At 36.7% G+C, this 24,389-nt stretch overlaps 1 protein-coding gene across 4 annotated transcripts in view; it reads left to right on the plus strand.

Moving 5' to 3' along the window:
- The window catches only part of CADPS2 (calcium dependent secretion activator 2), a 409,931-nt gene that overhangs the window by 182,084 nt on the left and 203,458 nt on the right, over positions 1-24,389 (plus strand). For all 4 annotated transcript variants that reach the window (XM_083366018.1, XM_083366019.1, XM_083366020.1 and 1 more), the window contains exon 8: positions 15,459-15,598. In XM_083366018.1, coding sequence (XP_083222144.1) covers positions 15,459-15,598 — 140 coding nt within the window. The remainder of the gene's footprint in view (positions 1-15,458; positions 15,599-24,389) is intronic.

Here is a 24,389-nt window from a genome sequence, read left to right on the forward strand (position 1 = left end):
AGAGAATTTTAGATTCGAAGATATAAATAATAAATTTACATAGGAATCTGAATTGGATTAATCTCTTTTCCTATGCTATGTAAGTGCCTCTTTCTGGGTTGTGTAGACTGTAATCACAGTCTTGCATTCCAGTCTTCAGTTTGAGCAGGAAAATGTTGTTTTATTTATAATATTTTGGTAGGCTAACTTCCCAAAGAAAAAGAGTTTATTTGTAGCAAAACCCATCGTGGTATGCCTGGAATATTGCATTCTCTTTTATGATTTTAACCTTTATATTTTCTATGTAAAGTTTATTTTTTTAAAATCCTGGGCAAGATTGCGCTCTCTCTTCTCCAAGGACAGGATGGAAAGATTAAAACTGACTCCATGTATATGACTAGGAAGATCCATTACTAAAATTATTTTCATCTTTTAATTTCTAACCTATATTTTTCCAAAAAAGTTGAACAGGCAATTTTGTCACATTTTGAGGATAGAGGATACGAAGAAGGTTAGTGTGGAAAGATTATCAGATTGGTTGTTTCCCAGAAAATAGGTGGTTACAGCAGCAACTACCAAGATGCTATCCTAAACTGTAGCCGAAGTGGGGACACTGGGGAGGTTTCTGGGAAAGGAGTTTTGAGACCCCCAGTCTTTCATTGTTTGGATTCAGATGTTTCCACTATATTCTACAAACATGTTACATACATGCATGACTATATGCACACTATGTATGTGTGAATGGAAGAAGTTCAAATGAGTCTTATTATCATTTCTTATTATATCATGCAACTAAGAACATGATTTTGAAAGCTTTTGGTTCACAAAATATAGTGTCAGGTACTTGGAAAAGAATATAAGATGCTTACGCTCTTTAATCAGATTTATTAGAAGGGATTAGATTGGAGATATTTGACAGCTGGATACTTATACTGTGGCACCCAATACTATGTGCTCTAAGGATGAGAGTTCTTAATTCTCTTGCTAATGGCCACTGGATGGTCAGGGGAAGTGGCTATATCTATTTTCACAGTTATAGAGGAACGTGCATGATGTTCCAAGTTAATTCTGGGGGTCTAGGGGAGCTCTACCTCTACCTGAATGCTCACCCTCCCCTCTTCTCCCAAGGGGAGGATTCCCAAACCGCAAAACAGCTGATTGTCGCTGTTTTCGCAATTTGAACGGAACAACGGGGCTGACGGTCAGAAATGACCGCCATCGACGGAGTCTTGCCACCCGGAAGTCTCAAAGTTGGCTTGCCTAACTGAACAATTTGTTTTAAACAATCGTTTCTGGTATGCACATAATAACAATGCAACTTTTATGGAAAGTGAAGTCATGAACTCTGTTAAAGTTCTCATAGCTGCATGGGAAAATTAGTTTGAGGAGAGAGTGACAACCTGAAAGATTGGCAATGAATTTTTCCATTCATATTGCATGGCATGGTGGCCTAGTGGTAAAGATGCTCACCTCCCACTCAGAAAGTTGAGAGTTCAATCCTAAGTAGCTGCAGATGTTTTTGTCCTAGGGTGCAAAGAAAAAAAATATTTGCTGTGAACTCTGTATGGAAGGAAGGGCATCCTGCCTCAGCTTCATCCTCTCACTTGTAAAAAGGGAGATTTATATGTAGTATGCATAGCTGTGCTTGAACATAATATGTGAAAGTAAGTTCATTATTTATGGTATTCAACTAAGTTAATCTTTTGTGACCATAACATAATTTGAATCATTTCCAAAGCTATTCATCATACCGTCTTCTCTCAAATTTTCAGTAAATAGTGAAAAATCCATTTCATGTTTAGCATCATACCGGATTTATTATGGGATCTTCCTGTTTCTTTTTTCATTAAGTTAATACTTTTCCCATGTATTAAGATATATGCATTGTTGTATCTCTAAGGTATGAATATTCCTCATATACACGATCATTAAAAATCACTGTGGATGCAAGCACCAATTTCTGTAGTGGGTAGCATGGCTTGCTTTTAAAAAAGATCTGTGTTAGAAATATGGTTAGACACTGGTGAGGGAAACGGCAGATTGAATGGTTCTTGCAAAGGAGAACTGACACCACAACTGATTTGGTACTCAAGCAGAACTTGTAGCCTGAAGAGTTGTTTGGCTGTAAGGGAAATCAGCTATTTGTCCTCGCAAGAGGACCATGAAATAGAGATTTTGCATTCAGCTGTTGAGCTCAGCAGCTGAAAAACAGGGCTTATATCCAGTGGGGAGCTGTGGTGTAGCCAGTTTATACAGACACTAGAACTTACCCCCACCCACACCCTTTCCATAACACTTTTTAATAACTTAATATTTTTTTAGTAGAAGAGAAGTTTTCTTCAGAGACAGATAAGTACTTCCTTTTGGAGCAGCTTTTCAAGATGGTCAGTTACCAAATACTCAGATTCCCCAACTTTGACTATTTTCTATACACACATGTATTCATATTCATGAAAGCATGTCATTTTTTTACTTTTGGTGACTATGCTACCATACCCTTGTGGTTTTCTTGGCTATAGGAAAGCAGCTTGCCATTATCTTCCTACAGGATAGGGTTGCTGATTGTTGGTTTTTTTTTAAAAAAAATCCAGTTTCTTTATACTTTCCTTTTATACTTTCTTTCAGTCCACACCCACTGGAGTATCGAGGCATCTTTTTGCCTCTGTGCAAGTCAGTAGATAAAAACTCTTCATTTATTTGTATAGGAAAATGAAAAGTAGGCATCCAGCAGGAATCTCAGCATGTTATAGTATAAAGTCTGGGCAAAGTTTGTAACTACCTCTTTTTAAAAAAGCAGCACAGAAAAATTGAGCATAGAAGTAGAGAATAAAAGAAATACAGAAATTGACTAAATTGCTTCAAGGCATATAAACTTCTAAATGATGTTTTCTTACTTTCCTTTTTTGTTATTGTTGATCCAGCCGGAAGAGCAGATAAATGGTGAAATCTGCATGTTTATTATCTCTGTCCACTCAGTTGTTTTTCCTGAATGCATTTGAGTTTTGCAAGTTCATGTTGCAGCTGATTCTCTGCTTAGGAGAAGGGAATCGCCCAGATTGGGCAACACTGTCTCTATTTCCTCCTAGGTATGATATCAATTTAGGATTCATTGTTGTGATCTTATATTACAAGTAGACAGTCAAACAGCTGTCAGAGGCTGTGGAACTATGGTATCTGTTGTATTGTATTGAGCATCATGTGAATAACTGCTGGTCAGACATTATGTGTGTATGATCAGTGTAATGACCTCCTGATTCTTAGGGAGCAGGTTCATTCTCATCGGGCCAAAATAGATGAACAAAATTAGCTAGCAAAACAGAGAGGTTGGCAACAAATGTCAAGGATAAGATAGTAGCATATAACTTCAGTCTGATACATCAGCTTGCAGTAGTGGGGTATTCACTTTTTTTTAGAGGTTTACACATAGAGATATGGGTGTTCCATCTGCCTAGTATGAAGGTGGCAGACACTGTCTACATAGTTATTTAGATAGCGCTGGGAAAAGCTGTTCATTGGCTGTGGCACATTTTTGGCATCAATGACTGATGATACGACTTTTCCACACAGAATCAATTAAGTTTGGTTGAAAAATCTCAATGAATGGTTAAGACAATATTATTGGGGAAAGGGTTTAGATTTGTGAGGTACAGTACAGTACAGGTAGTCCTCAGCGTATGACCACAATTCAGCCCAAAATTTCTGATGCTAAGTGAGAGTTTTGTTAAGTGAATTTTGCCCCATTTTACAACCTTTGTTGCCATAGTTGATAAGTGAATAACAGCAATTGTTAAGTTAGTAATATGGTTGCTAAATGAATCTGGCTTCCCCATTGACTTTGTTTGTCAGAAGATTGTAAAAGGTGATTACATGCCCCTGGGTCATGGCAATTGTCTTAAATATGAGTCAGTTGCCAAGTGTGTGAATTTAGATCACATGACCATGGGAATGTTGCAATGATGATAAGTGTGAAAAACGGTCACAAGTCACTTTTTTCACTGCTGTTGTAACTTTGAACAGTGACTAAATGAACTGATGTAAGTCAAGGATTACCTGTATATCTGTTGGGACAAACCTAATCTGCACAGTAATGGGCATAAGATAACTTCAAAAAGGTGATAGAGCAGGGGGGGCTATAAATATTTTATTAATTTTCTAGTTTTGCAATCATAAGTACTTAACAAACAACGTGTTGTCTGGGTCCATTAGTAATTCAGTGGTACATATTAACTTCCTCAATCTAGATCCAATACTACACCATCCAGTGCTTCCTCTCTTATTCGGGTGGTATACATTTTTCCACACTAGGCAAATACAATTCTTATTGCTGTTAATACAATTGAATAACAGCATCTTTGTTATATTTTTCTAATATTATATATAATATCAGTAATGTCAGTTTAAAATATTTTTTCTAACCAAAACATCTTGATTGCATTTGCACTTAAAATCCATTTGTTCAATCAGTATCCTGTTTTTCCCACTTTAAAAAAAAATGATTTCCCATTGGTGTTCTCTATTGCTTATAGTTTTCTCATAATAAATTATATTTGGGTAACCAAAAGCTTCCCGTATTCAGACCCTCTTACCGTTTTCATATTTCCCTTCTCATACCAAAATATAATATTCTAGTTACAGATCCTATCTTTCTAGTTATAATAATCCTTTTATTTCTAACAATTATCTATTCTCTTAGCCATGTTCAAACATCTATTTAGTAATATAATATCTCATCTAATGTGTCAAAATCTCTATTTTCTTCAGTCTTACTCTAGCTTTCTTCCTTTGCCAACTAACTTTCCAAGTCAATGCATTTGAATCATCAAGTAGTTCTTCTTCTATCTTTGGGTATATTGTTTGGAATAAGAAAGACAATTTGATTAAATATTTTTGGAAGAATGCTCAGCCCCTTTATATTCATTAAACAGCCCCCCTCCTTCTTGAATTTTCCACAATTCTTCTAACAGCTTTATCTTCTGTTCGATCAGCTCTTTTTCCTTATCCTCAAATGTGTTCTGAGATCTTGACAAGTAAGATATCTTTTCCATTTCTGGTATTATCACTACGTCTTGTAGTTCTTCATTTGTCTGAGACTGTGTGTTGATTCCTTCGTTTAAGTCCTCCATCTTTGGATCCACTTCCTCTAATTTTCCTTCTATTTTCTGGTTTACTTTGTTGTTGTTGTTAGTTGCGAAATCGTGTCCGACCCATTGCGACCCTATGGACAACGTTCCTCCAGGCCTTCCTGTCCTCTACCATCTTCCAAAGTCCATTTAAGCTCACGCCTACTGCTTCAGTGAATCCATCCAGCCACCTCATTCTCTGTCGTCCCCTTCTTCTCTTGCCCTCAATCTTTCCCAGCATTAGGCTCTTCTCCAGTGAGTCCTTCCTTCTCATTAGGTGGCCAAAGTATTTGAGTTTTAGCTTCAAGATCTGGCCTTCTAAAGAGCAGTCAGGGTTGATCTCCTCTAGGACTGACCGGTTTGATCTCCTTGCAGGCCAAGGGACTCGCAGGAGTCTTCTTCGGCACCATAGTTCAAAGGCCTCAATTCTTTGGCGCTCAGCCTTTTTTATGGTCCAACTTTCACTGCCATACATTGCAACTGGGAAGACCATAGCCTTGACTATACGCACTTTTGTTGACAGGGTGATGTCTCTGCTTTTTAGTGTGCTTTCTAGATTTGCCATGGCTTTCCTCCTGAGGAGCAAGCGTCTTTTAATTTCTTGGCTACAGTTCCCATCTGCAGTGATGTTGGAGCCCAGGAAAATAAAATCTGTCACTACCTCCATTTCTTCCCCATCTATTTGCCAGGAATTGAGAGGGCCGAATGCCATGATCTTGGTTTTCTTAATGTTTAGTTTCAACCCAACTTTTGCACTCTCCTTCTTCACTCGCAACAAGAGACTCTTCAGTTACTCTTCACTTTCTGCCATTAGAGTGGTATCATCTGCATATCTTAGGTTTTTGATATTTGTTCCGGCAATCTTAATTCCAACTTTTGATTCATCTAGCCCTGCCTTTCTCATGATGTGCTCTGCATATATGTTAAATAGGCAAGGCGACAGTATACAGCCTTGCCGGACTCCTTTCCCAATTTTGAACCAATCAGTGGTTCTGTATCCAGTTCTCACTGTTGCTTCTTGGCCCGCATATAGGTTTCTCAAGAGACAAATAAGATGGTCTGGTACACCCATCTCTTTAAGGACTTGCCACAGTTTGTTATGATCCACACAATCAAAGGCTTTAGCATAGTCAATGAAGCAGAAGTAGATGTTTTTCTGGAACTCTAGCTTTCTCCATGATCCAGCGTATGTTGGCAATTTGATCTCTAGTTCCTCTGCCTCTTCGAAATCCTGCCTGTACTTCTGGTAGTTCTCAATCCACATACTGCTGAAGTCTAGCTTGTAGGATTTTAAGCATAACTTTACTAGCATGAGAAATGAGTGCAATGGTGCGATAGTTTGAACATTCTTTGGCACTGCCTTTCTTTGGAATTGGAATGTAAACTGATCTTTTCCAATCCTGTGGCCACTGTTGAGTTTTCCAAATTTGCTGGCAAATTGAGTGAAGCACTTTTACTGCATCGTCTTTTAAGAATTTGAATAGCTCAGGTGGAATACTGTCACCTCCACTAGCTTTGTTGCTGCTCAGCTTTTCTAAGGCCCACTTCACTTCACATTCTAGGATGTGTGGTTCGAGGTCAGTGACCACCTCATTGTGATTATCAGGGATGTTAAGCTCATTCTTGTATAGTTCTTCTGTGTAATTTTGCCATCTATTCTTAATATCTTCTGCCTCTGTTAGGTCACTGCCATTTTGGTCCTTTATCATGCCCATTTTTGCTTTGAACGTTCCCTTCATCTCTCCAATTTTCTTGAAAAGATCTCTGGTCCTCCCTATTCTATTGTTTTCTTCTATTTCTTTGCACTGTTCATTTAAGAAGGCATTCTTATCTCTTCTAGCTATTCTCTGGAATTCTGCATTCAATTGGGCGTATCTTTCTTTTTCTCCCTTGCCTTTTGCTTCCCTCCTTTCCTCAGCTATTTGCAAAGTTTCCTCAGACAGCCATTTTGCTTTCTTGCATTTCTTTTTCTTTGGGATAGTTTTGGTTGCTACCTCTTGTACAATGTTGCAAACCTCTGTCCATATTTCTTCAGGCACTCTGTCTATCAGATCTAATTCCTTAAATCTATTTGTCACCTCTACTGTATATTCAACAGGGATATGATTTAATTCATACCTGACTGGCCTAGCGCTTTTCCCTACTTTCTTCAGTTTAAGCCTAAACTTTGCAATGAGAAGCTCATGGTCTGAGCCACAGTCAGCTCCTGGTCTTGTTTTTACTGACTGTATAGAGATTCTCCATCTTTGGTTGCAGAGCATATAGTCAATCTGATTTCTGTGTTGACCGTCTGGTGTTGTCCATGTCCGTCTCTTGGGTTGTTGGAAAAGAGTGTTTGCTATGACCATCGTATTTTCTTGACAAAATTCTATCAGCCTGTGCCCTGCTTCATTTTGTACTCCAAGGCTAAACTTGCCTGTTATTCCAGTTATCTTTTGGCTTCCTACTTTAGCATTCCAATTCCCCATGATGATAAGGACATCATTTTTTGGTGTTAGTTCTATAAGGTGCTGTAGGGCTTCATAGAACCGGTCAATTTCATCCTCTTCAGCACCGGTGGTTGGGGCATAGACTTGGACTACTGTGATATTGAATGGTTTGCCTTGGATTCGAACTGAGATCATTCTGTCATTTTGAGGATTGTAACACAGTATTGCTTTTCCTACTCTTTTATTGACTATGAAGGCGACTCCATTTCTTCTGAGGGATTCTTGCCTGCAGTAGTATACCTGATGGTCATCTGAATTAAATTCACCCATTCTTGTCCATTTTAGTTCGCTGATACCTAAGATGTTGATGTTCAGTCTTGTCATCTCTTTTTTGACCACGTCCAGCTTTCATTGATTCATGGATCTTACGTTCCAGGTTCCTATGGAGAAAAAATCTTTACAGCATCAGACTTTCCTTTCACCACCAGACATATCCACAGCTGAGCGTCCTTTCGGCTTTGGCCCAGTCGCTTCATTCTTTCTGGCACTACTAGTACTAGCCCTCTGCTCTTCCCCAGTAGCATATTGGATGCCTTCCGACCTGAGGCTCATCTTCCAGCATCATATCGTTTTGCCTTTTGGTACTGTCCATAGGGTTTTCATGGCAAAGATACTGGAGTGGGTTGCCATTTCCTTCTCCAGTGGATCACATTTTGTCAGAACTCTCTGCTATGACCTGTCCATCTTGGGTGGCCCTGCACGGCATAGCTCATAGCTTCATTGAATTACGCAAGCCCCTTCACCACCACAAGGCAGTAATCCATGAAGGGGTCTGGTTTACTAGTACCTTCTTTATAGTAGTTTTCTAAATTTGTAGGTTTAGATTAGAAGATTGTTCTTTGCGTTATTTTTAGTCCCATCATGAGCTAAGGGAATTGTCTCTTGTATTGATTTCAACATAGAAAGAATTTCTCTCTGAGATTTATCAACATTTTCTTGTTGGTATGTCAAGCTGGGGGCTTTGAAGACAAGTGATAGGGATGGTTTTTTACCATTTAAGGCTAAGTATGGAACATCCATTTTGTTTTTGTATGTGGTATTTATTGTCTAATCTCGTTAGGGATTAAAAAAAATTCTGTCAATTGTCATTTGCACTCCAAATTATCAAGCCAGCCTATTAGTCCATCCTTAAGCCTCCCCTAAACAAATATAAGCAAAATCCAAGTTTTTCTGTCCAATGAAAAACATATCCTTTCTGTCCAGAGAGAAAAAAACAATTAAAATTGTTCATCAATCAAAGGCTTATAATCCAAAGTATTCCATCATCTCAATCAGTAATGCATTTTTCTTCTACAACATGGGTCCCTAACTTATGGGCCATGGCCCACTACCATGCCACGGCCATTTGGCCCCCATTTCACATGAAGGGATGGCCAGTGCACATGCACACATGTGTGCACTCACCACCCCACACTCATGCTAGTGCCACTCCAAGCATCCAACCAGCACTAGTGGCACCCTGCCCCAAGCATCCTGCTGGTGCTAGCACCACTCCACCCTGAGCATCCCGCCGGCATTAGTGCCACCCATAACCCAAGAATCCTGCCAGCGCTAGAGCCACCCTGCCCAGAGCATCCCGCCAGCACTAGTACCACCCCGAGCAACCCCCTCATGCTAGCGCCACCCCTCCTCAGACTGTCCCACTGGCATTAGTGCTACCCATAGCATCCTGCCAGCACTAGTGCCCATGCAGCCCCATTTGCATGTGCACATGCGCTTGCATGCAGCTGTTTGTGCATGCACTCAAGCACAGCTCATTTGTGCATGCATGCGCAGGGGTCATTTTTGCACGTGCACAGCCCATTTGCACATGTGCACATAACAGTGCCTGCCTCCCTTTCCAGGCTGCCAAATCAAAAAGGTTGGATACAATAGATCCATGACACAGCCCTAAACATCAGTTAGTATTTGTATTTGTAATCCAGGCAGGCCAGTTTCAAAATAGTGTATCATCTCTGCCACACAGATAAGCAGCCCAAGAGAGTTTTTTCCCCTTTTTCCAGCTGTAGTATTCAAAAGTGAAAGTTTCCAAGGATAACAAAAGTCTTATCTGAATCTGGGCTTCAACCCAAGTTTCCTTTAAACATAATAGATTGTAGTGCCATGGTTTGCCACTAGATGTCACTGACACCATCTTCCAGCTTTTTAAATCCAAACTTATATTGCAAGCTTTTCAAGTCTCTTTTCTAAAAAAAAGTCTCAAAAGCACTTTTAGAACCAAAATTTCAAAGTTATATTTCTGTATTGATTCCAAATTAATCTTGTAATTTTCTCTGTTTCTCCCAAGCAATTAGTTCACCTCTTTTCTTTTCCTGAGAGAATGAGGTAGAAATTCCTCTTCCCTCTCTCATCGGGGAGGATTCTTTCCTTTGGGTGATTTTTTCCAGGAAAAAGTCTTAAAGTCATAAAGAGAGGTTCCATCCACGTTGCTCAAAATTTGCTCCTTAGTACTTATTTTCTTTGGTTGTCAGCAGCTTCTGACTGGCACACAAATGTGGCCAGTCTTTCCCCGCCAGTTTGGAGGGCCGCCACCCCTCTGCAATCAATGAAGTTCCTCTCCTTCTTCATCGCCTCTCCAGGATGACTTTCAACCCTTTTTAGGGTCCCCAGTGGGGTGAAATCGAACATGGAAGATGGAGCCCCATCTTCCTGCATCTGTCACACCATGATGCCTAACTGGAAGCCATGATAGAGCAGTTTTTAAATGGGTACTGCAAAGAAAGCCAGCAGAATGCAAGGAATAACCAGTACAGAAGAATCACTCATAGCTGAGAGTGACTTTTTTTTTTTTTGGTAAGAAATATTATGTATTTCTGTCAAATGAAAGAAGATCTAAGTAAAAACAGGGGAGTTGGAGTACTTGATGCATAGTTATCTCTTATATAAGCTCTGTAGATAAGGGTATATTGAGGGTAAAATTGTACCGTAACTTGAAAGTGGCATAGAGTATCATAACAGATTACCTATATATGGAAGAAATTGTTTCAGTGAGTCAATGTGTGTGTCTATATATTCCCCCCAAAAGACATTTTTTTTTATTGAAAAGTTTTACAGTACGTTTTTAAATACAAAACCCCTCCCCTCCAAAGATTTGGGTGAGGAACGTAAAATTTACTCAAGCTCAAAATCTAAGAGAGAACTTTTATAAAATGTTTTATAGATGGCATTTAGATCCTAAAAAGCTTGCAAGTATGTATCCGAATTATCAGCCTAAATGTTGGAGGTGCGGTGATGAAGATGCAATATATTTTCACATATGGTGGACATGTAAGAAGGTTAAGGCCTTTTGGATAAAAGTTTGGTGGAATATGCAGAAGATTTTTAAACAGAGGATAAAGTTTTGTCCGCAATTTTTTTTGTTGGGAATAATTGCAGACGCTACAGTTGTGGACACCAAATTGATGTTGAACTTAATTACGGCAGCAAGACTTTTGATAGGCCAATATTGGAAGAAAGAGGAACTGCCGACTATAGAAGAGTGAACTTTAAAGGTTTCCGACCTGGCAGAGATGGCGAAGATTTCGGCCTATTTGAAAGACCATTCGCAAGAACGCTATATTATGGAATGGAGAAAATGGATTGAGTTTATCCAGAACAAGTATAGGGTTAAGAAGTTTTATGTAGCATTTGAATAAGTCTTTTCGTTTTTTTTTCTTATTTTAGTTTCTTTTTATACATATTGAATATTACTAAGGCTTGTTTATCCTATATAAGCTAGAGAGTGATGGATTTTAGAGTTTATAGTTGTTAGTATATGATTGTTTATGATTGCTTTTTATATATATACCTTGTATTTAGCTCTGGGAAGTCGGGGGGGAGGGGGGGAGGGGGGGAGGTGGGGGGGGAGGAGGGAGGGGGAAGGGGGGATTTTTAAAGGAAAATTGTATTTTAAAACTTTTCAATAAAAAAAAACCCTCCCCTCCCCCTCCCCTCTCCCCAAACCTCCCCAACTCTCCCCTTCCCTCCCCCTCCCCCAAAAGATAAATATTACTAGTGACAACTAGCTCCAAAGAAGCTAAAGTTAACATAGAAAATGGCAAATGAAATTAGACATTTGAAAAAAGCTGCAATGATAATGATGGGCACTTTCAATCGTTTTCATGAAAAGAGAAAATGCCAGCTTGGTTAAAGATACAGTCTAGAAACTGGGAGACTGTGAGTTATAGTTGCACAAAGTCAGCCTGGTGGCATTGGGACAATTACTGTCTCTTAGCTGTAGGAAGAAAGCAATGACAAGTGACTTCTGAAGACATTGCCAAGAAAACTGCAGGGACTTGCCCAGGCAGGTCACTAGAAATCAACACCAATTCAAGGGTACAAAAAACAGCAACAACCTACCACAGTGACATTAATGTCATCTTTTCTGACAGAGACTGATCAGAAATAATTATAGATGGCTTGATGAAAATGTCAACCTATATGTAGCTGCTGCAAAACCAGAAAATTCTATGCTTGCAAACGTTTGTAGGGGAAATGAAAATAGAACTGCTGATATAATAATGCCCTTACACAAATTTATGGTGAAATCACACTTAGAGTATTATGTATAGTTCTGGTCACAGTTCCTTTAGAATGCTAATTTAGAAGTGGAAAAGGTTTTGAAACAGAGCGACCAACATAATTAAGGGGTGGGCTAGCCTCCTATGAGGAAAGATTATAGCTCCAGCTTGAAAGCAAAGGAGACTTTACAAAGACTTTACATAATTATTTATGGCACAAGCAGCACAGACAGAGAAATGTTTTTCTTTCACTCACAAAATAAAACTGGACAGGGAAGACAGGGAGTTTCAGAAGTGATGAAAGAAATACTGTATGTGGTGTCATAGCACATAGCTCAATTGTGGAAGGCAACTAATTTTGATTGTTTAAAAGTGGACAAGGATACTGATACCTATTCATTACTTCCTGAATCATAGGCAGTGTCTTTTAAGTATTGGTTACTCCAATACTGAAAGAGGCTGTTGTCCACCAGTACAACTTGCCATTTGTGACCCAGAATACTGGACTTCATATGCCTTTGGCTTGATCCAGCAGGATTGTTCTATATTCTTATTTGTCTTGGGTTTATCAGACATGAATCCTGAATATTACATGCTTACAAGCATAAGCAATTTCCAATGTATTCACAGATTAATACAACAGGGCAATATTGAGTTGTATGGGAATAGTAGGAAGAGAAAGAAGAAATTTGATATTTAATTTGGCAAAGACGGTATATAACTACAATAACATGCTTTGTCATGCACATATATTTTAAACTTTATACCCATAAAAATGTTTACTTGTCAGAGGCAGATCCACATATTGGTTCCTGACTTAATGAGTAGAATAGACTCATTAAATTTAATGGAATATCAATTAAGCATTATTAACATGACCCATTGTTTTCTTTAGTTTCCTCTAAACATGACAAAGTCTGGATAAAATATTTTTAGCAGTTTTGAAAACGGCCTTCTGAAGATATGTTTTTGAGATGGGATTAGGATTACTAAATTCTGTACCATCAAAGAACTTCTTCCTCATCCTGTCATATTCTGGCCTTTGGAAATCCAGATATTTAAAATTAATTCAAAGCAACATTCATTGTACTTGCTTAACACAGAAGTGAACTCAGCATGGGAACAGCTGGGCTTGTTTGAGCATAAAGCCTATTTCAATAAGAAGAAAACCTAGTCTTATTAGTTTTGATTATTCAGTTAAAAAATAAACTCTAATTTCTTTAAGCTGCTTGTCAAATCCTTAAGTAGCCAAAAAATAATTTAGCATTTAGGGGGTGAGCATGCACATGCATACTTTATATTGCTGATGTTCTTTTCTGTAACTGCTAATGATCTTAAAATAGCTTGCTGGCACGCCTTGTGAACATAGTTAAATAATTTCCCATTCTTCAATGATCATTATTGTTTTTCTTTTGTTAGGATAAAATTGCTGCTTTGTCTTCAACTCATTAGGCTTTTGTTCTATTTCTTTCCCATCTAACAGTGAAGATTCACCACTTCTCCTCCCCTTAATTTGAGAGAGCTTTATTTTATCCCCTCACATCTAAGAAATAATATGTTCTGATACCTATCTGTTTCACTGGTTGGTTCTGATTCATGTAGGTTGTTCAAATAGCAGCCAAGGCTAATCTTTTAGAAAATAACTGATAATCCTTTCTCTACTTCTTGCATCATGGAACTTGGGGTTCTTTAAGTTGGTATGTGTTTCCTTGGCTTTTGTTTTTTAGTTTAAATATTTTTCAAGTTTGTCCATCCTTTTGTTTTCCTTGGCCAACCATGAACTTTGGAAGCATGATGATGTTTTGTGTTCACTAGTATACTCGTATAGTGTTCATCAACTCCATCCATGTTTGACACTGCCAGGAAAGTACAAACTGCATGTATGTAGGGCTGTAAGTTAGATGTATTCAGGATTATGGGATAGCTGGTAGTCAGCAGAGAAGAGAATTCAGGGGCAATGTGGGGGAGAAGGAATTTAATGACTGTTTCAGAGATTCTTTCAAAATATTGTTTGAAAATATTCAAATTGGAAAAATATCATAAGATAAATGATCATTGTTCCAATCTACTTGACAGAGGAGAGAGAGATCTTAGTATATCATTACACACTTGCCACAAGTACTTACTGAAAATTTAGAACTTAGTCATTCGCACTAAGTGCTGGGCTATTAGAAGGACATAAAGGGCTTTGATAAATCTTCAAATCTGAAACAGATTCTATCTACAAGAAATATATGGATGAAAATGTATTCTTTTTAATTCATTTGGTATTTAATATTGTTAAAATACAGCAGATTAGTAAAATATTTAGTAAAATATACAGAGACTGTATATGTGTAACATTGTGGTAATTGGTACTGTTTCTTGACACCAAAAAGAGTGAAGTTATTTTTACCACTTAAATACTTCTAAGAATACATTTAATGGTACAGCAGCATATTTTACTATTATGTTGATATCTAGTTTGTTTCAAGTGAATGGAACTGTTTGTGTTAAGATAATAAAAGGAACCAATCACACAAAAGGCATGTTTAATGTGAAAAAATATTGCAATCATATTTATTATCTGCTTTTTGGTTTTTCTGATTTTGTTCCAGACTCTGAAGTTTAACATTCACTGGAAAGTAATGTGTGTTTGCAACGAGATCACGAGGATAATAAACATGGTTTGGGTTAGCAATTCCTACAACTTTCAGATAATGAGATACACCAACCCAGAAAACATGGACATCACAATCCAGTTCACAGTGTTATAATATTATTGTATAAATATAGCATGTTTTATCTTTTCTACAAATTTCAATTGAGTTATTTTCATTTACAACAGAATAATTTAATCAGTGAAATTGAAACTCAGCTACTTTAAACTAAATCTAAAATATTATTTTAGCATAGTTCTATTAGCTGCATTGATTAGAATAATGAAGGTAGTATTAATTTATTTAGGATATTTAATCCTAAAACATTTAATCCAAGACAGCAAAAAAAAAACCATACAAAAAGTTATAGTTTAGTGCTCTCTAATGTTCATTGTTAGTAAAAGCACATAATCTGGGGAATATTGAATAGCATGCTTATTATAAGTGCTTGGTTCACTGAAGGACTATTTTTCACTTTCAATGCTCATTATGTTTTTAAAGTAGGCCAGTGGAGAATCAGAGCTCCTATGTGACCTATTTTTGAGAAAATGAACCTATCTTGAAACGATGAGTTGCAGTGTAATGGAAGCGTGTGATTTTCTTTGGAGTCCATGTAATTTTTAGGAAATAGAAAAAGGTGGCACGGACAACTTCTCAGTTAACCAAAGCTTCCAAGTAAAGTTTATTGTAATCTGTCAGACTGATAAATAGATTTTTTTATATCTTTTCCAGGTTGTGTTGTACCCAACTTCCAATAGCTCAAAGTCAACAGAGCTGCATAAAATGATAGTCCCTAAAAACAGCCAAGATTCTGATCTGAGGATAAAACTAGCAGTGAGAATGGATAAGCCACCACACATGAAGCATTGTGGGTGAGTGCCTATTTTGAAGAAGAGTAAATGCTAATTCCTTTTCAGCTGCCCATGTAAATTTTTATTACATGGCCTATAGACTGAAGAGAAGGAAGTAGAGAAGCCACTGTCAGTGTGGTAAGATGAAATGTAAGATTTATTTAAACCAGGTCACCTTTGTAGCCTCAAAATAAGTAAACGACTCATAGTACAATCAAAAGCAAGAAGGGAAAGTGATGTGTTAACATGTACTGAGTTTTTAAATGATGATTTCTACTGATACATATTCCATATTTCCAATTATGTTTCTTTACAAATCAGACTTACCACATGTAACTCTTTTCTGTTTTCATGTTGTTTTCCAAGTATATGTAAAACATTTTTTTTGTTGCTGTTCTTTATGTGATACAGATGATTTCAAAGAAGGAGATGATGTTCTTAGCTAATATATAAAATACCATAATGTGAATTTAGGTGAATGAATATGTTACTTCCTATTACACATTGACAGACCACTTCTGAAATTTAAGAGACTTTGAGAAATAGCTTCAGAGTTTCTAAAAACAAAGTGAGAAAATTGAATCATATTGGACATGCCTAAAGAAACTGCAAACAGAACATTATCAGGGATATAAATATAAAATCTTCCACAGTTTAGTATAATTCTTTAATGGGAATCTTTGCCTCAGAAAGAACAAACAGTTCTACATGTAGCAAAATGAAAAGGTCACTGTATACATAATTTATGACAGAATTTTTAAAAATTGATGAAAAATACTTTCTTTGTGCTGTAAACAAGAAGAGAGGTTTGAAAAGATTAGGAGCTAACCATTCTACTTGGAGTCTGCCAGGCCCTGATTCTTCATTTTTTTCCACTGAAAAATTTAAAGAATGACTTCTAGCTATTCTGTCTCAAAACTAACAGTTTAAAGCAAGCAAATGTTTGGATTTTCAAAAGTCAGTGTAAAAAAACAAAATGTTTTATCAGATGAGTTATGTTTTAGCACAGCCTAGTGGCCAAAAATATGTGCTGCTTCGTTTTGTGAATACTTTTAAGCCATTAAATAAAATTTAGGAAATGAATGGTTGAGTTGGGGGAAGAGAGGAAACAGAAGAAATCACCTCCAAAGGTCTCAGTAGCTTTTGTAGTTGTGGGCTTCTGCTTCTCCATCTAGTCATATTTAATCTTTAAAATTGGCTGAGTTTAACACTGATTGAATTAGGTGAAATGGCCTATTTTCTATGTGTTATATTTTTAAGAGTTTGTAGAGCCAATCTCCATTTGTTCTTGTGACAACTCATCTCAAGGTCTAAATGGAGACTTTCCTCAGCTATTTCAAGTTATTTATCTGTCACAATTGAAACCAAAAGCTTTTCTTTTGGGGTGAATGGAGAGATGGCTAGAAAAAAGCCATTGAATTTTATTTTTAGGTATGTATGACAACTGCAGTGATATTACTACATGCTCAAAAGTGGTAGGGTTCAAAACTACTCCCAATAAAAGAATGGCTGTTGAAGATGATGGAACTTGCACAAATAGCTAAATTGACTTCTCTGATTAGAAAAAAGACAATAACTGCATTTATGGCTGATGGGAAACCATTTATAGACTTTTTTGCATGAAATAGAAAAAAATGTACTTACAACTCATGTTTTGATAATTAGAAAAAAAGATAACAGAAAAAGTGAGCTTTTTTTTCTAATCATAGAGTAAGAGATAACTTTGTAATCATACCTGTATTGGTCACAGAGAAAATCTCTTCTTCCTATTTGTGTCTTTTCTTTCTGCATTTCTCTCTCTCTCTCTCTCTCTCTCTCTCTCTCTCTCTCTCTCTCTCTCTCTCTCTCTCTCTCTCTCTCTCTCTCTCTCTCTCTCTCTGTTTCTTTAATCTGTATTAGTTTGCACTAGTTTTTTATTTTCTTTTAAAAACTTATATTGATATGATATATGATATATATATATACATACATACGCATACGCATACGCATACGCATACGCATACGCATACGCATACGCATACGCATACGCATACGCATACGCATACGCATACACATACACATACATATATATATATATATATATATATATATATATATATATATATATATATATATATATATATATATAATATACAGTATATGCTATTTTTCCTGCATTCTGAGACAAGAGAGAACAGGCCTTTGCTTTCTATTCCAGTATTTGAAAAGTTCCTATATGTTCTGTTTTGAGTCATGTTTTCTTAAACCTAAACATCCATAGTTTCTTTGGTCTTTTTTCATAGTTCTTGGGTCTCTTCTCATCCTTGTTGTCCTTCTCTTAACCTCTTCCAGTTTCTCTGAATCTTTTTTGAAGCAAAAGTCGAGATGGCAACTCATCAAAACAGAATAAAGTAGAATATGTTTGTTGTAGTAGTGAGCACTTTGTCTTTGCCCTTTAGGAATACATCCTTTTTTATTCTCCTGTTCTTTGCTCTCCTGAATTCTCAGAGCCTGTTTCATCTTCAAATACCTGAAAACTGCTCCTGAGTTTGAGCAATGCAAAATCTAATCTATGTCTCTTGCTTCTGATTGTTTGTCTCATCCACTGGATTTGTTTCTCTCTTTGAATGCCCTGCTTATGGAGAGTTGTTTCATCTGTCAATTTGTGCTGCAGATTTCCTTTACAGAAGTAATCAGTGCTTGTCCTTTCTCATTAACTCATTATCCTTGCTTCTTTTATTGCTTATCCTTGTCCTTTCTTATTATCATCTTATTATTAAACTGTGTAAGCATTTGCTGTTCTGGTCCTTGATTCCCTAACTGAAAACAACCTGGCATATATTTGGAGCAAACACAAGCTGTTAACAGCCCTTGGAGGGAAAATGAATGAAATAAGCAAGAGTCAAGATTCAAGTCATTCACTCATTCTAATGCAGTAAAAGTAAGAAGGTGATCACATGAACCCTGGGACACTGCAATAGTAACATGGTTGTTAAGCAAATCTGGCTTTCCCATTGACTTTGCTTGTGAGAAGGTCACAAGAGGGGATCATGTGACCCTGGGACACTGCAACTGTCATAAATATGAGTCAGTTGCCAAGCATCTGAATTTTGATCATAAGACCATGCTGCAACAGTTGTAGGTGTGGAAAATGGTCACTTTATTCAGTGCCATTGTAGGTTTGAATGGTCACTAGATGAACTGTTGTAAGTTAGGACAGCTTACAACTCCTTGACTTACAACAGTTCATTTAGTGGCCAAAGCTACAATGACGCTGAAAAAAGTGATTTATGTCTGTTTTTCACATGATCATGTGATCAAAATTCAGATGCTTGGCAGCTGGTTTATACTTATGACCATTGCTGTGTCCCTCTGCTCTCACACTGCCCTGGTCATGTGATCACTTTTTGCATCCTTTTGACAAGCAAAGGCAATGGGATAGCCAGATTGACTTAACAACCAGGTTAGTAACTTATCAGCTGCAGTGGTTCACTTAACAACTGTGGGAAGAAAGGTTGTAAAATGGGGCAAAACTCAGTTAACAAGTGCCCCACTTAACAACAGAAATTTTGGGCTCAATTATGGTCATAAGTTGAGGTCTACCTGTATAGATATATATGACTTTAATGATCTCTGTTAATTTGCTGTAAGAGGATCTTACAAACGTTCTAGCCACTTTAAGAGCTGAGACACTTTTAATTGCCCAAGTATACTGATTAAATGATATATGCTGTCATTAATAGATAAACTATTAGGAATTATTTTAGTGGTGTAACTAAATAGCATGAGTAAACCATATTTAAATAAAAGACAGCTCAAGAGTTTTTGTGGTAGTGTTAATTTTTCAGCAAATAGCATTTCCCATACTCAGGCTACCACTGATCCTAAGGAAATGTTCTTAGTTTTCCTAAAGAAAATCTGGCAAGAGATTTTCCTGACCAATGTACTAGGCTTATGCTAATCTTTCGAAAGAGGTGCTTCAGAACACATACTTCCATGTATGAAGTGGATGGTGGCATGCACAGGCCCTTAATTTTGCTGGAGGAAAAGCAAATGAGAAGCTAGCTACTGTAACTCAGCTACTGTCCCTGGGCCTTTGTTGCCATTTTGAGTGTGAAGCCTGTTAGACCTTGGGAGCCCAGTGGAGGCAGCAGGATACTTCATGGGAGAAAAAGGACAATTCCAGAAGTGATTCTTGACTATCTAGTGAGGGAGGGAGGAAGAAAGAAAATGGGAGTCAGAGAAACTCTGCTTTAATCACAGTAGCTTTAAATTGTGCAGAGTTACTTTGAGGTTCTTTCAAGATTAATGTCAAGCCTTGCGTGGCTAGCAAACCTAGGAAACCAGAACTTTTTAGTTATAGAAAAATATTTATTGTTAATAGAGTAATGTAATAGAATTTTTACAACCTCCCCAATACATTCTGTCATACCATGGAACTTACAGGAGTGCCCTTGCTGGTGTCCATCAAAAATTGCTTTTTGGACTTCTCCTTTACCCTTCCTGTGCTAACAATATTTGTTATGGCTGCTGGAGGAGCACAGTTGTTTACAGTGCAGAAGGAGGAATTTTGAGGAAGTATTCTCTCTGAACCTCCCAGGCCCACAATTCTTCTCTCGGAAGACAAAGCTAAGATTGAAGGAGGGTTCCTCTACTCTTGGGGAATAGAAAAGAATTTTTTTGGTCATGTCTTCTCAATAGTACAGAGACTAACACAATAGCAGAGTTGGAAGGGACCTTGGAGGTCTTCTAGTCCAATCCCCCTCCCCCCCACCCCCGCACAAGCAGGAAACCCTATACCATTTCAGACAAATAGTTGTCCAATCCCTTCTTTAAAACCTACAGTGTTGGAGCACTCACAGCTTCTGGAAGCAAGTTGTTCCACTGATTAATTGTTTTAACTGTCAGGAATGATTTCTCCTTAGTTCTAAGTTGGTTCTCTCCTTAATAAGTTTCCATCCATGATGACTACTGTTTCTGTGAGGAATTTCCTACACATTCCTGTAATATATTGGTAAAAAGTGAGATCAGAATCTCTCCTTTTTACTTATATAGTTCAGGGAAATAAGCAAGTAGAAATACGAATAGTGGATTTCCTGAGCTGGTATATGCTTTGTAGTAATATATTTTAATCTCTATATGAGACTGGATGCTGGTGTGCATTTCTGTTTAGCAGAGATAAATATCTATTCATGTTGGCTATTGTTGGTTTTTCATATCTGTTGAAATATCTGTGCTGCAATTATGTATGGTAATTGTGTAGTAGAATGCACATAGCTCTTGCTGCAATTGTAGTTCCCTCTTGATAAAATATTTATTTTTTATTTGGATGCTGGCCCACATCCATTTCTTAATTTTTTAGTTAAATTGATTCTGACTTCTCAGAGTACTTGTGGTGAAGGAAAAGTTGTGACACACTTATCATCTTCATTGTGATTACATGTTGAGAAGCATTTCATTATCTTATCTAATTAGTGTGGCTACTGAGGTCAATTGCTTTTTCATTAGCATGACAGGCTTCATGATTTATAGCGTAAAACATACTGTTTCAGTTTATAGTAACATGCTTCCAACAGCTTTTTATTTTATAACATTTTGTATCCTAACATAATTGACTCTAAATATCTCTATGATTTCAAAGATAGAAAAAGTAAAAGGCAAATCCTAGCATCCTTCTCTTTTTATACTGTTGAATAACAGTAATCTTGGGATCAAATAATCTATATACTACTAAAACTCTTGTGTCTGTTTGATACTTTGTAACTTCAAAGTTTGGCAAAATACTCTAGGGAAGAACCTTTAAGTACCTCATATTCAGAATGCCAAAACCCATTACTCCCGAGGAAATGAAATTTGGGGATTTTTTTGCTCCTTCAGTGCTACCGCACTGTGCTGTTCAGCACTGTCGCTGTGCTGCCTTGGTGAGCCACACACGTGATCTTTATTTTCAATAATCCCTGACAGCTTCTTACAAGTCAATGGGGAATCTGGAAAGAACTGACTGCTTGTGGGAAGCTTGCAAAGAGAAAGTCAGTGGAGAAATAGTGCAATCTATAGTGTCTAGTTTTCCTTAAAGCTTACTAATGAGATAATTTTGAAAACAAACATGTGAAAAATGTGCATCTGAAAACATGGTATGAATGAATGAATTATCTCAGCTTTCCAAGCAATATATATATATATGTATATATATATACATATACATATACACACACACATATATATATATATATATATATATATATATATATATATATATATATATATATATATATATATATATATATATATATATTACATAGAAGTAGTAACAATTTTAAAATTGTGGCATTAATCATAACACTGTCAAATAAGCATGACATGCTTTAGCTGCTAAGCCTCAAACATTTGTCTTCACATAGATGTCAACTTTGTGAGGTAGGTCTGTTGCAAGCTAAGCTGCTTTTATCTGACCATTGCCTTGGTTGCAGCTCTTACTCCATCTTCCAAGAATATTCCCACATATTATAACAATAGATCATGGCAGGACCAGATGGGCTCTCAACCATGGGATTCAAACACAGATTTCAGTGTTCAAACAGGAAGACATGGAAAAAGTAAATCCCTATCAGGCGCCAAGAACCAAGAAAGACATGTAGAATTACTTCTGAGCAGTTTCAGCTATTCACAGAAATCTTGCCAAACTAAAGCAACTACTTGCATCATTACAGATATATACTCTGAGAATTGCTAAGGAGGAGCCATCTGAACTCTCTTTTTCCCAACCAAGCTATCTAAACTTTGCTGCCTCTTGGCCCTCTGGAATGCAAATCCTTCCTGGTTCTTGAACGCCATTACTAAAACTTGGAAGTTTGACTGGTATAGTTTTGCCAAAATATGTGGTACAGCTTACAATACATTCTCTCTTTCTATGATATTTATTTGAGGAGGTCTCTGTGTGTCAAAGTGGCAATAAAGTTTGGCAACTCCTCCATGCTTCATACCTCAGATATATACATATTGACTGCAAGCTTCCCACAAGGAAACTCAATTGCTTAAACTTCTCATTAGAACATCTCACCTGAATTAAAATGCAGACTAACAGCTCCACCTTCTGACCTTTACCATATCTGTAGGATGTTCATAGCAGAAGAAGGACATCTTCAGTACATCTACATGCCACCTATTATAATTCCTATAGCATATAGTCGTATTCAGGGGATAGTTTTGGGTAGTGACCCCCTACTGAACAGCTAAGAAATACAGGTACCTTTGAACATTTCATTCCCCATTTTTAAGAAACTGATATGATGTTGATACTGGGGGATAAAGGTAATAAAGGTGATATTCACATCTTTTTATTAAGAAGGAACTTCAGAGGCCAGTTTGTGAGGAAATAACTTTGTGGGATAGAAATTCTTTCAAGACTTCTTGTAGACCTGCCTTCTATAGTATAGCTGATTGGCAATAAGAAGGTGAATGTATTCTGACGTGATAGGTTACTATTTGAGTGAATCTTATGTGGAACAATATTACATCATAAACTGAGAGTGTGATTGTTTATACAAAATTATGACCTCATGAGAAATGTTTCTTGAGGACTCAAAATCATCTTATATGTATCTATGCTAGCCTTATAATGAATATCTCTGTGCCAGATTATTTTTTTCCTTTTAAATGATTTGTGTCATTTGTCACTTTTGAATGTGCACACTAAAAGTGATATGTGTGTGAGTGTATTCTCTTCAGTCTAAACATTAATGTATGAAGTATTTTCAGAAAAAAGATTTGATTTTGCTGATACTTATGGTGTCAAATGAACTTCAGATATAAAGAGTATCAGTAATCCAATGTTATACAATGGGCACCATATGAATTTAGGCTTTTAAACAATACTCCAATAGAAGCAGCTGCTGTATTTACAGTCTTGTGTATTAGTATGAAATATTAAATTGATCACAAGAGGGCAGCATGGTTTAAAGGAATTCTAAAAATACTGTTGAACTGATATAAAGTTCAACATGTAAAATATACAATATTACCATATCTTATTTTATAGTTATAAATTACTTTATTTTCAGCAACATATTAATATGCAATCTTGTTCAAAAAATGAACTTTAGTTTTTAGAACTAAAAAAATATCAATGATATACAAATATTTTGACTTACATTTTGAAAAGAAATAACATAACCAGAATTGAAATCTTTGGTGTTACACATTCAAACCTTGCTTTGATTTATACTAGACTTCCCTTCAGAAGTATTGGACTGCCCAGAATCCCCAGACAGTATGAACATTGATTCAAGACAGGGGATGCAGGATGTCAAAAAATTCAAGATGGTGGCCACTCAACTGAAGTCTTGACTTCTTTTTTACATGTAGCTACACATATAGCACACATGAAAAGAACATGGCTTCAGTTGGGTAGTAGGAGCCACTAAACTGACTTGTTTTTTGGTTTTTTTAATACAAGTTTTATTGATTTTTTAATTTTACATCCAGGTATTTATGAAGCAATACAGTTGTTGGGTAGTTAAAAGTAAACAATAGTAAATAACAAAGTCATTTGTAGATAGGTCAAGTTACATCAACAAGAATTCCCTCTCTGATTCCCTTAGTTTTGATAACATAGTCAAATTAATCAAATTAATACATTTCTAATTATAACACAATCAGAACAATTTTCAATATATTTTCACATATACATATTCATGTCCTGTTTTTGAGTTTTACCTAATTGGAATAGGATATTCCGAACTAGCTCATAATATATAAAAGAAAACTTAATTTTTGGGTAGCTCACATTTCCCCCATTTTATTATATAGTAATTATCATGTCTAAAATACATAT

Source organism: Vipera ursinii (assembly GCF_947247035.1).
Source record: "Vipera ursinii genome assembly, chromosome: 6".
Taxonomy (NCBI): domain Eukaryota; kingdom Metazoa; phylum Chordata; class Lepidosauria; order Squamata; family Viperidae; genus Vipera; species Vipera ursinii.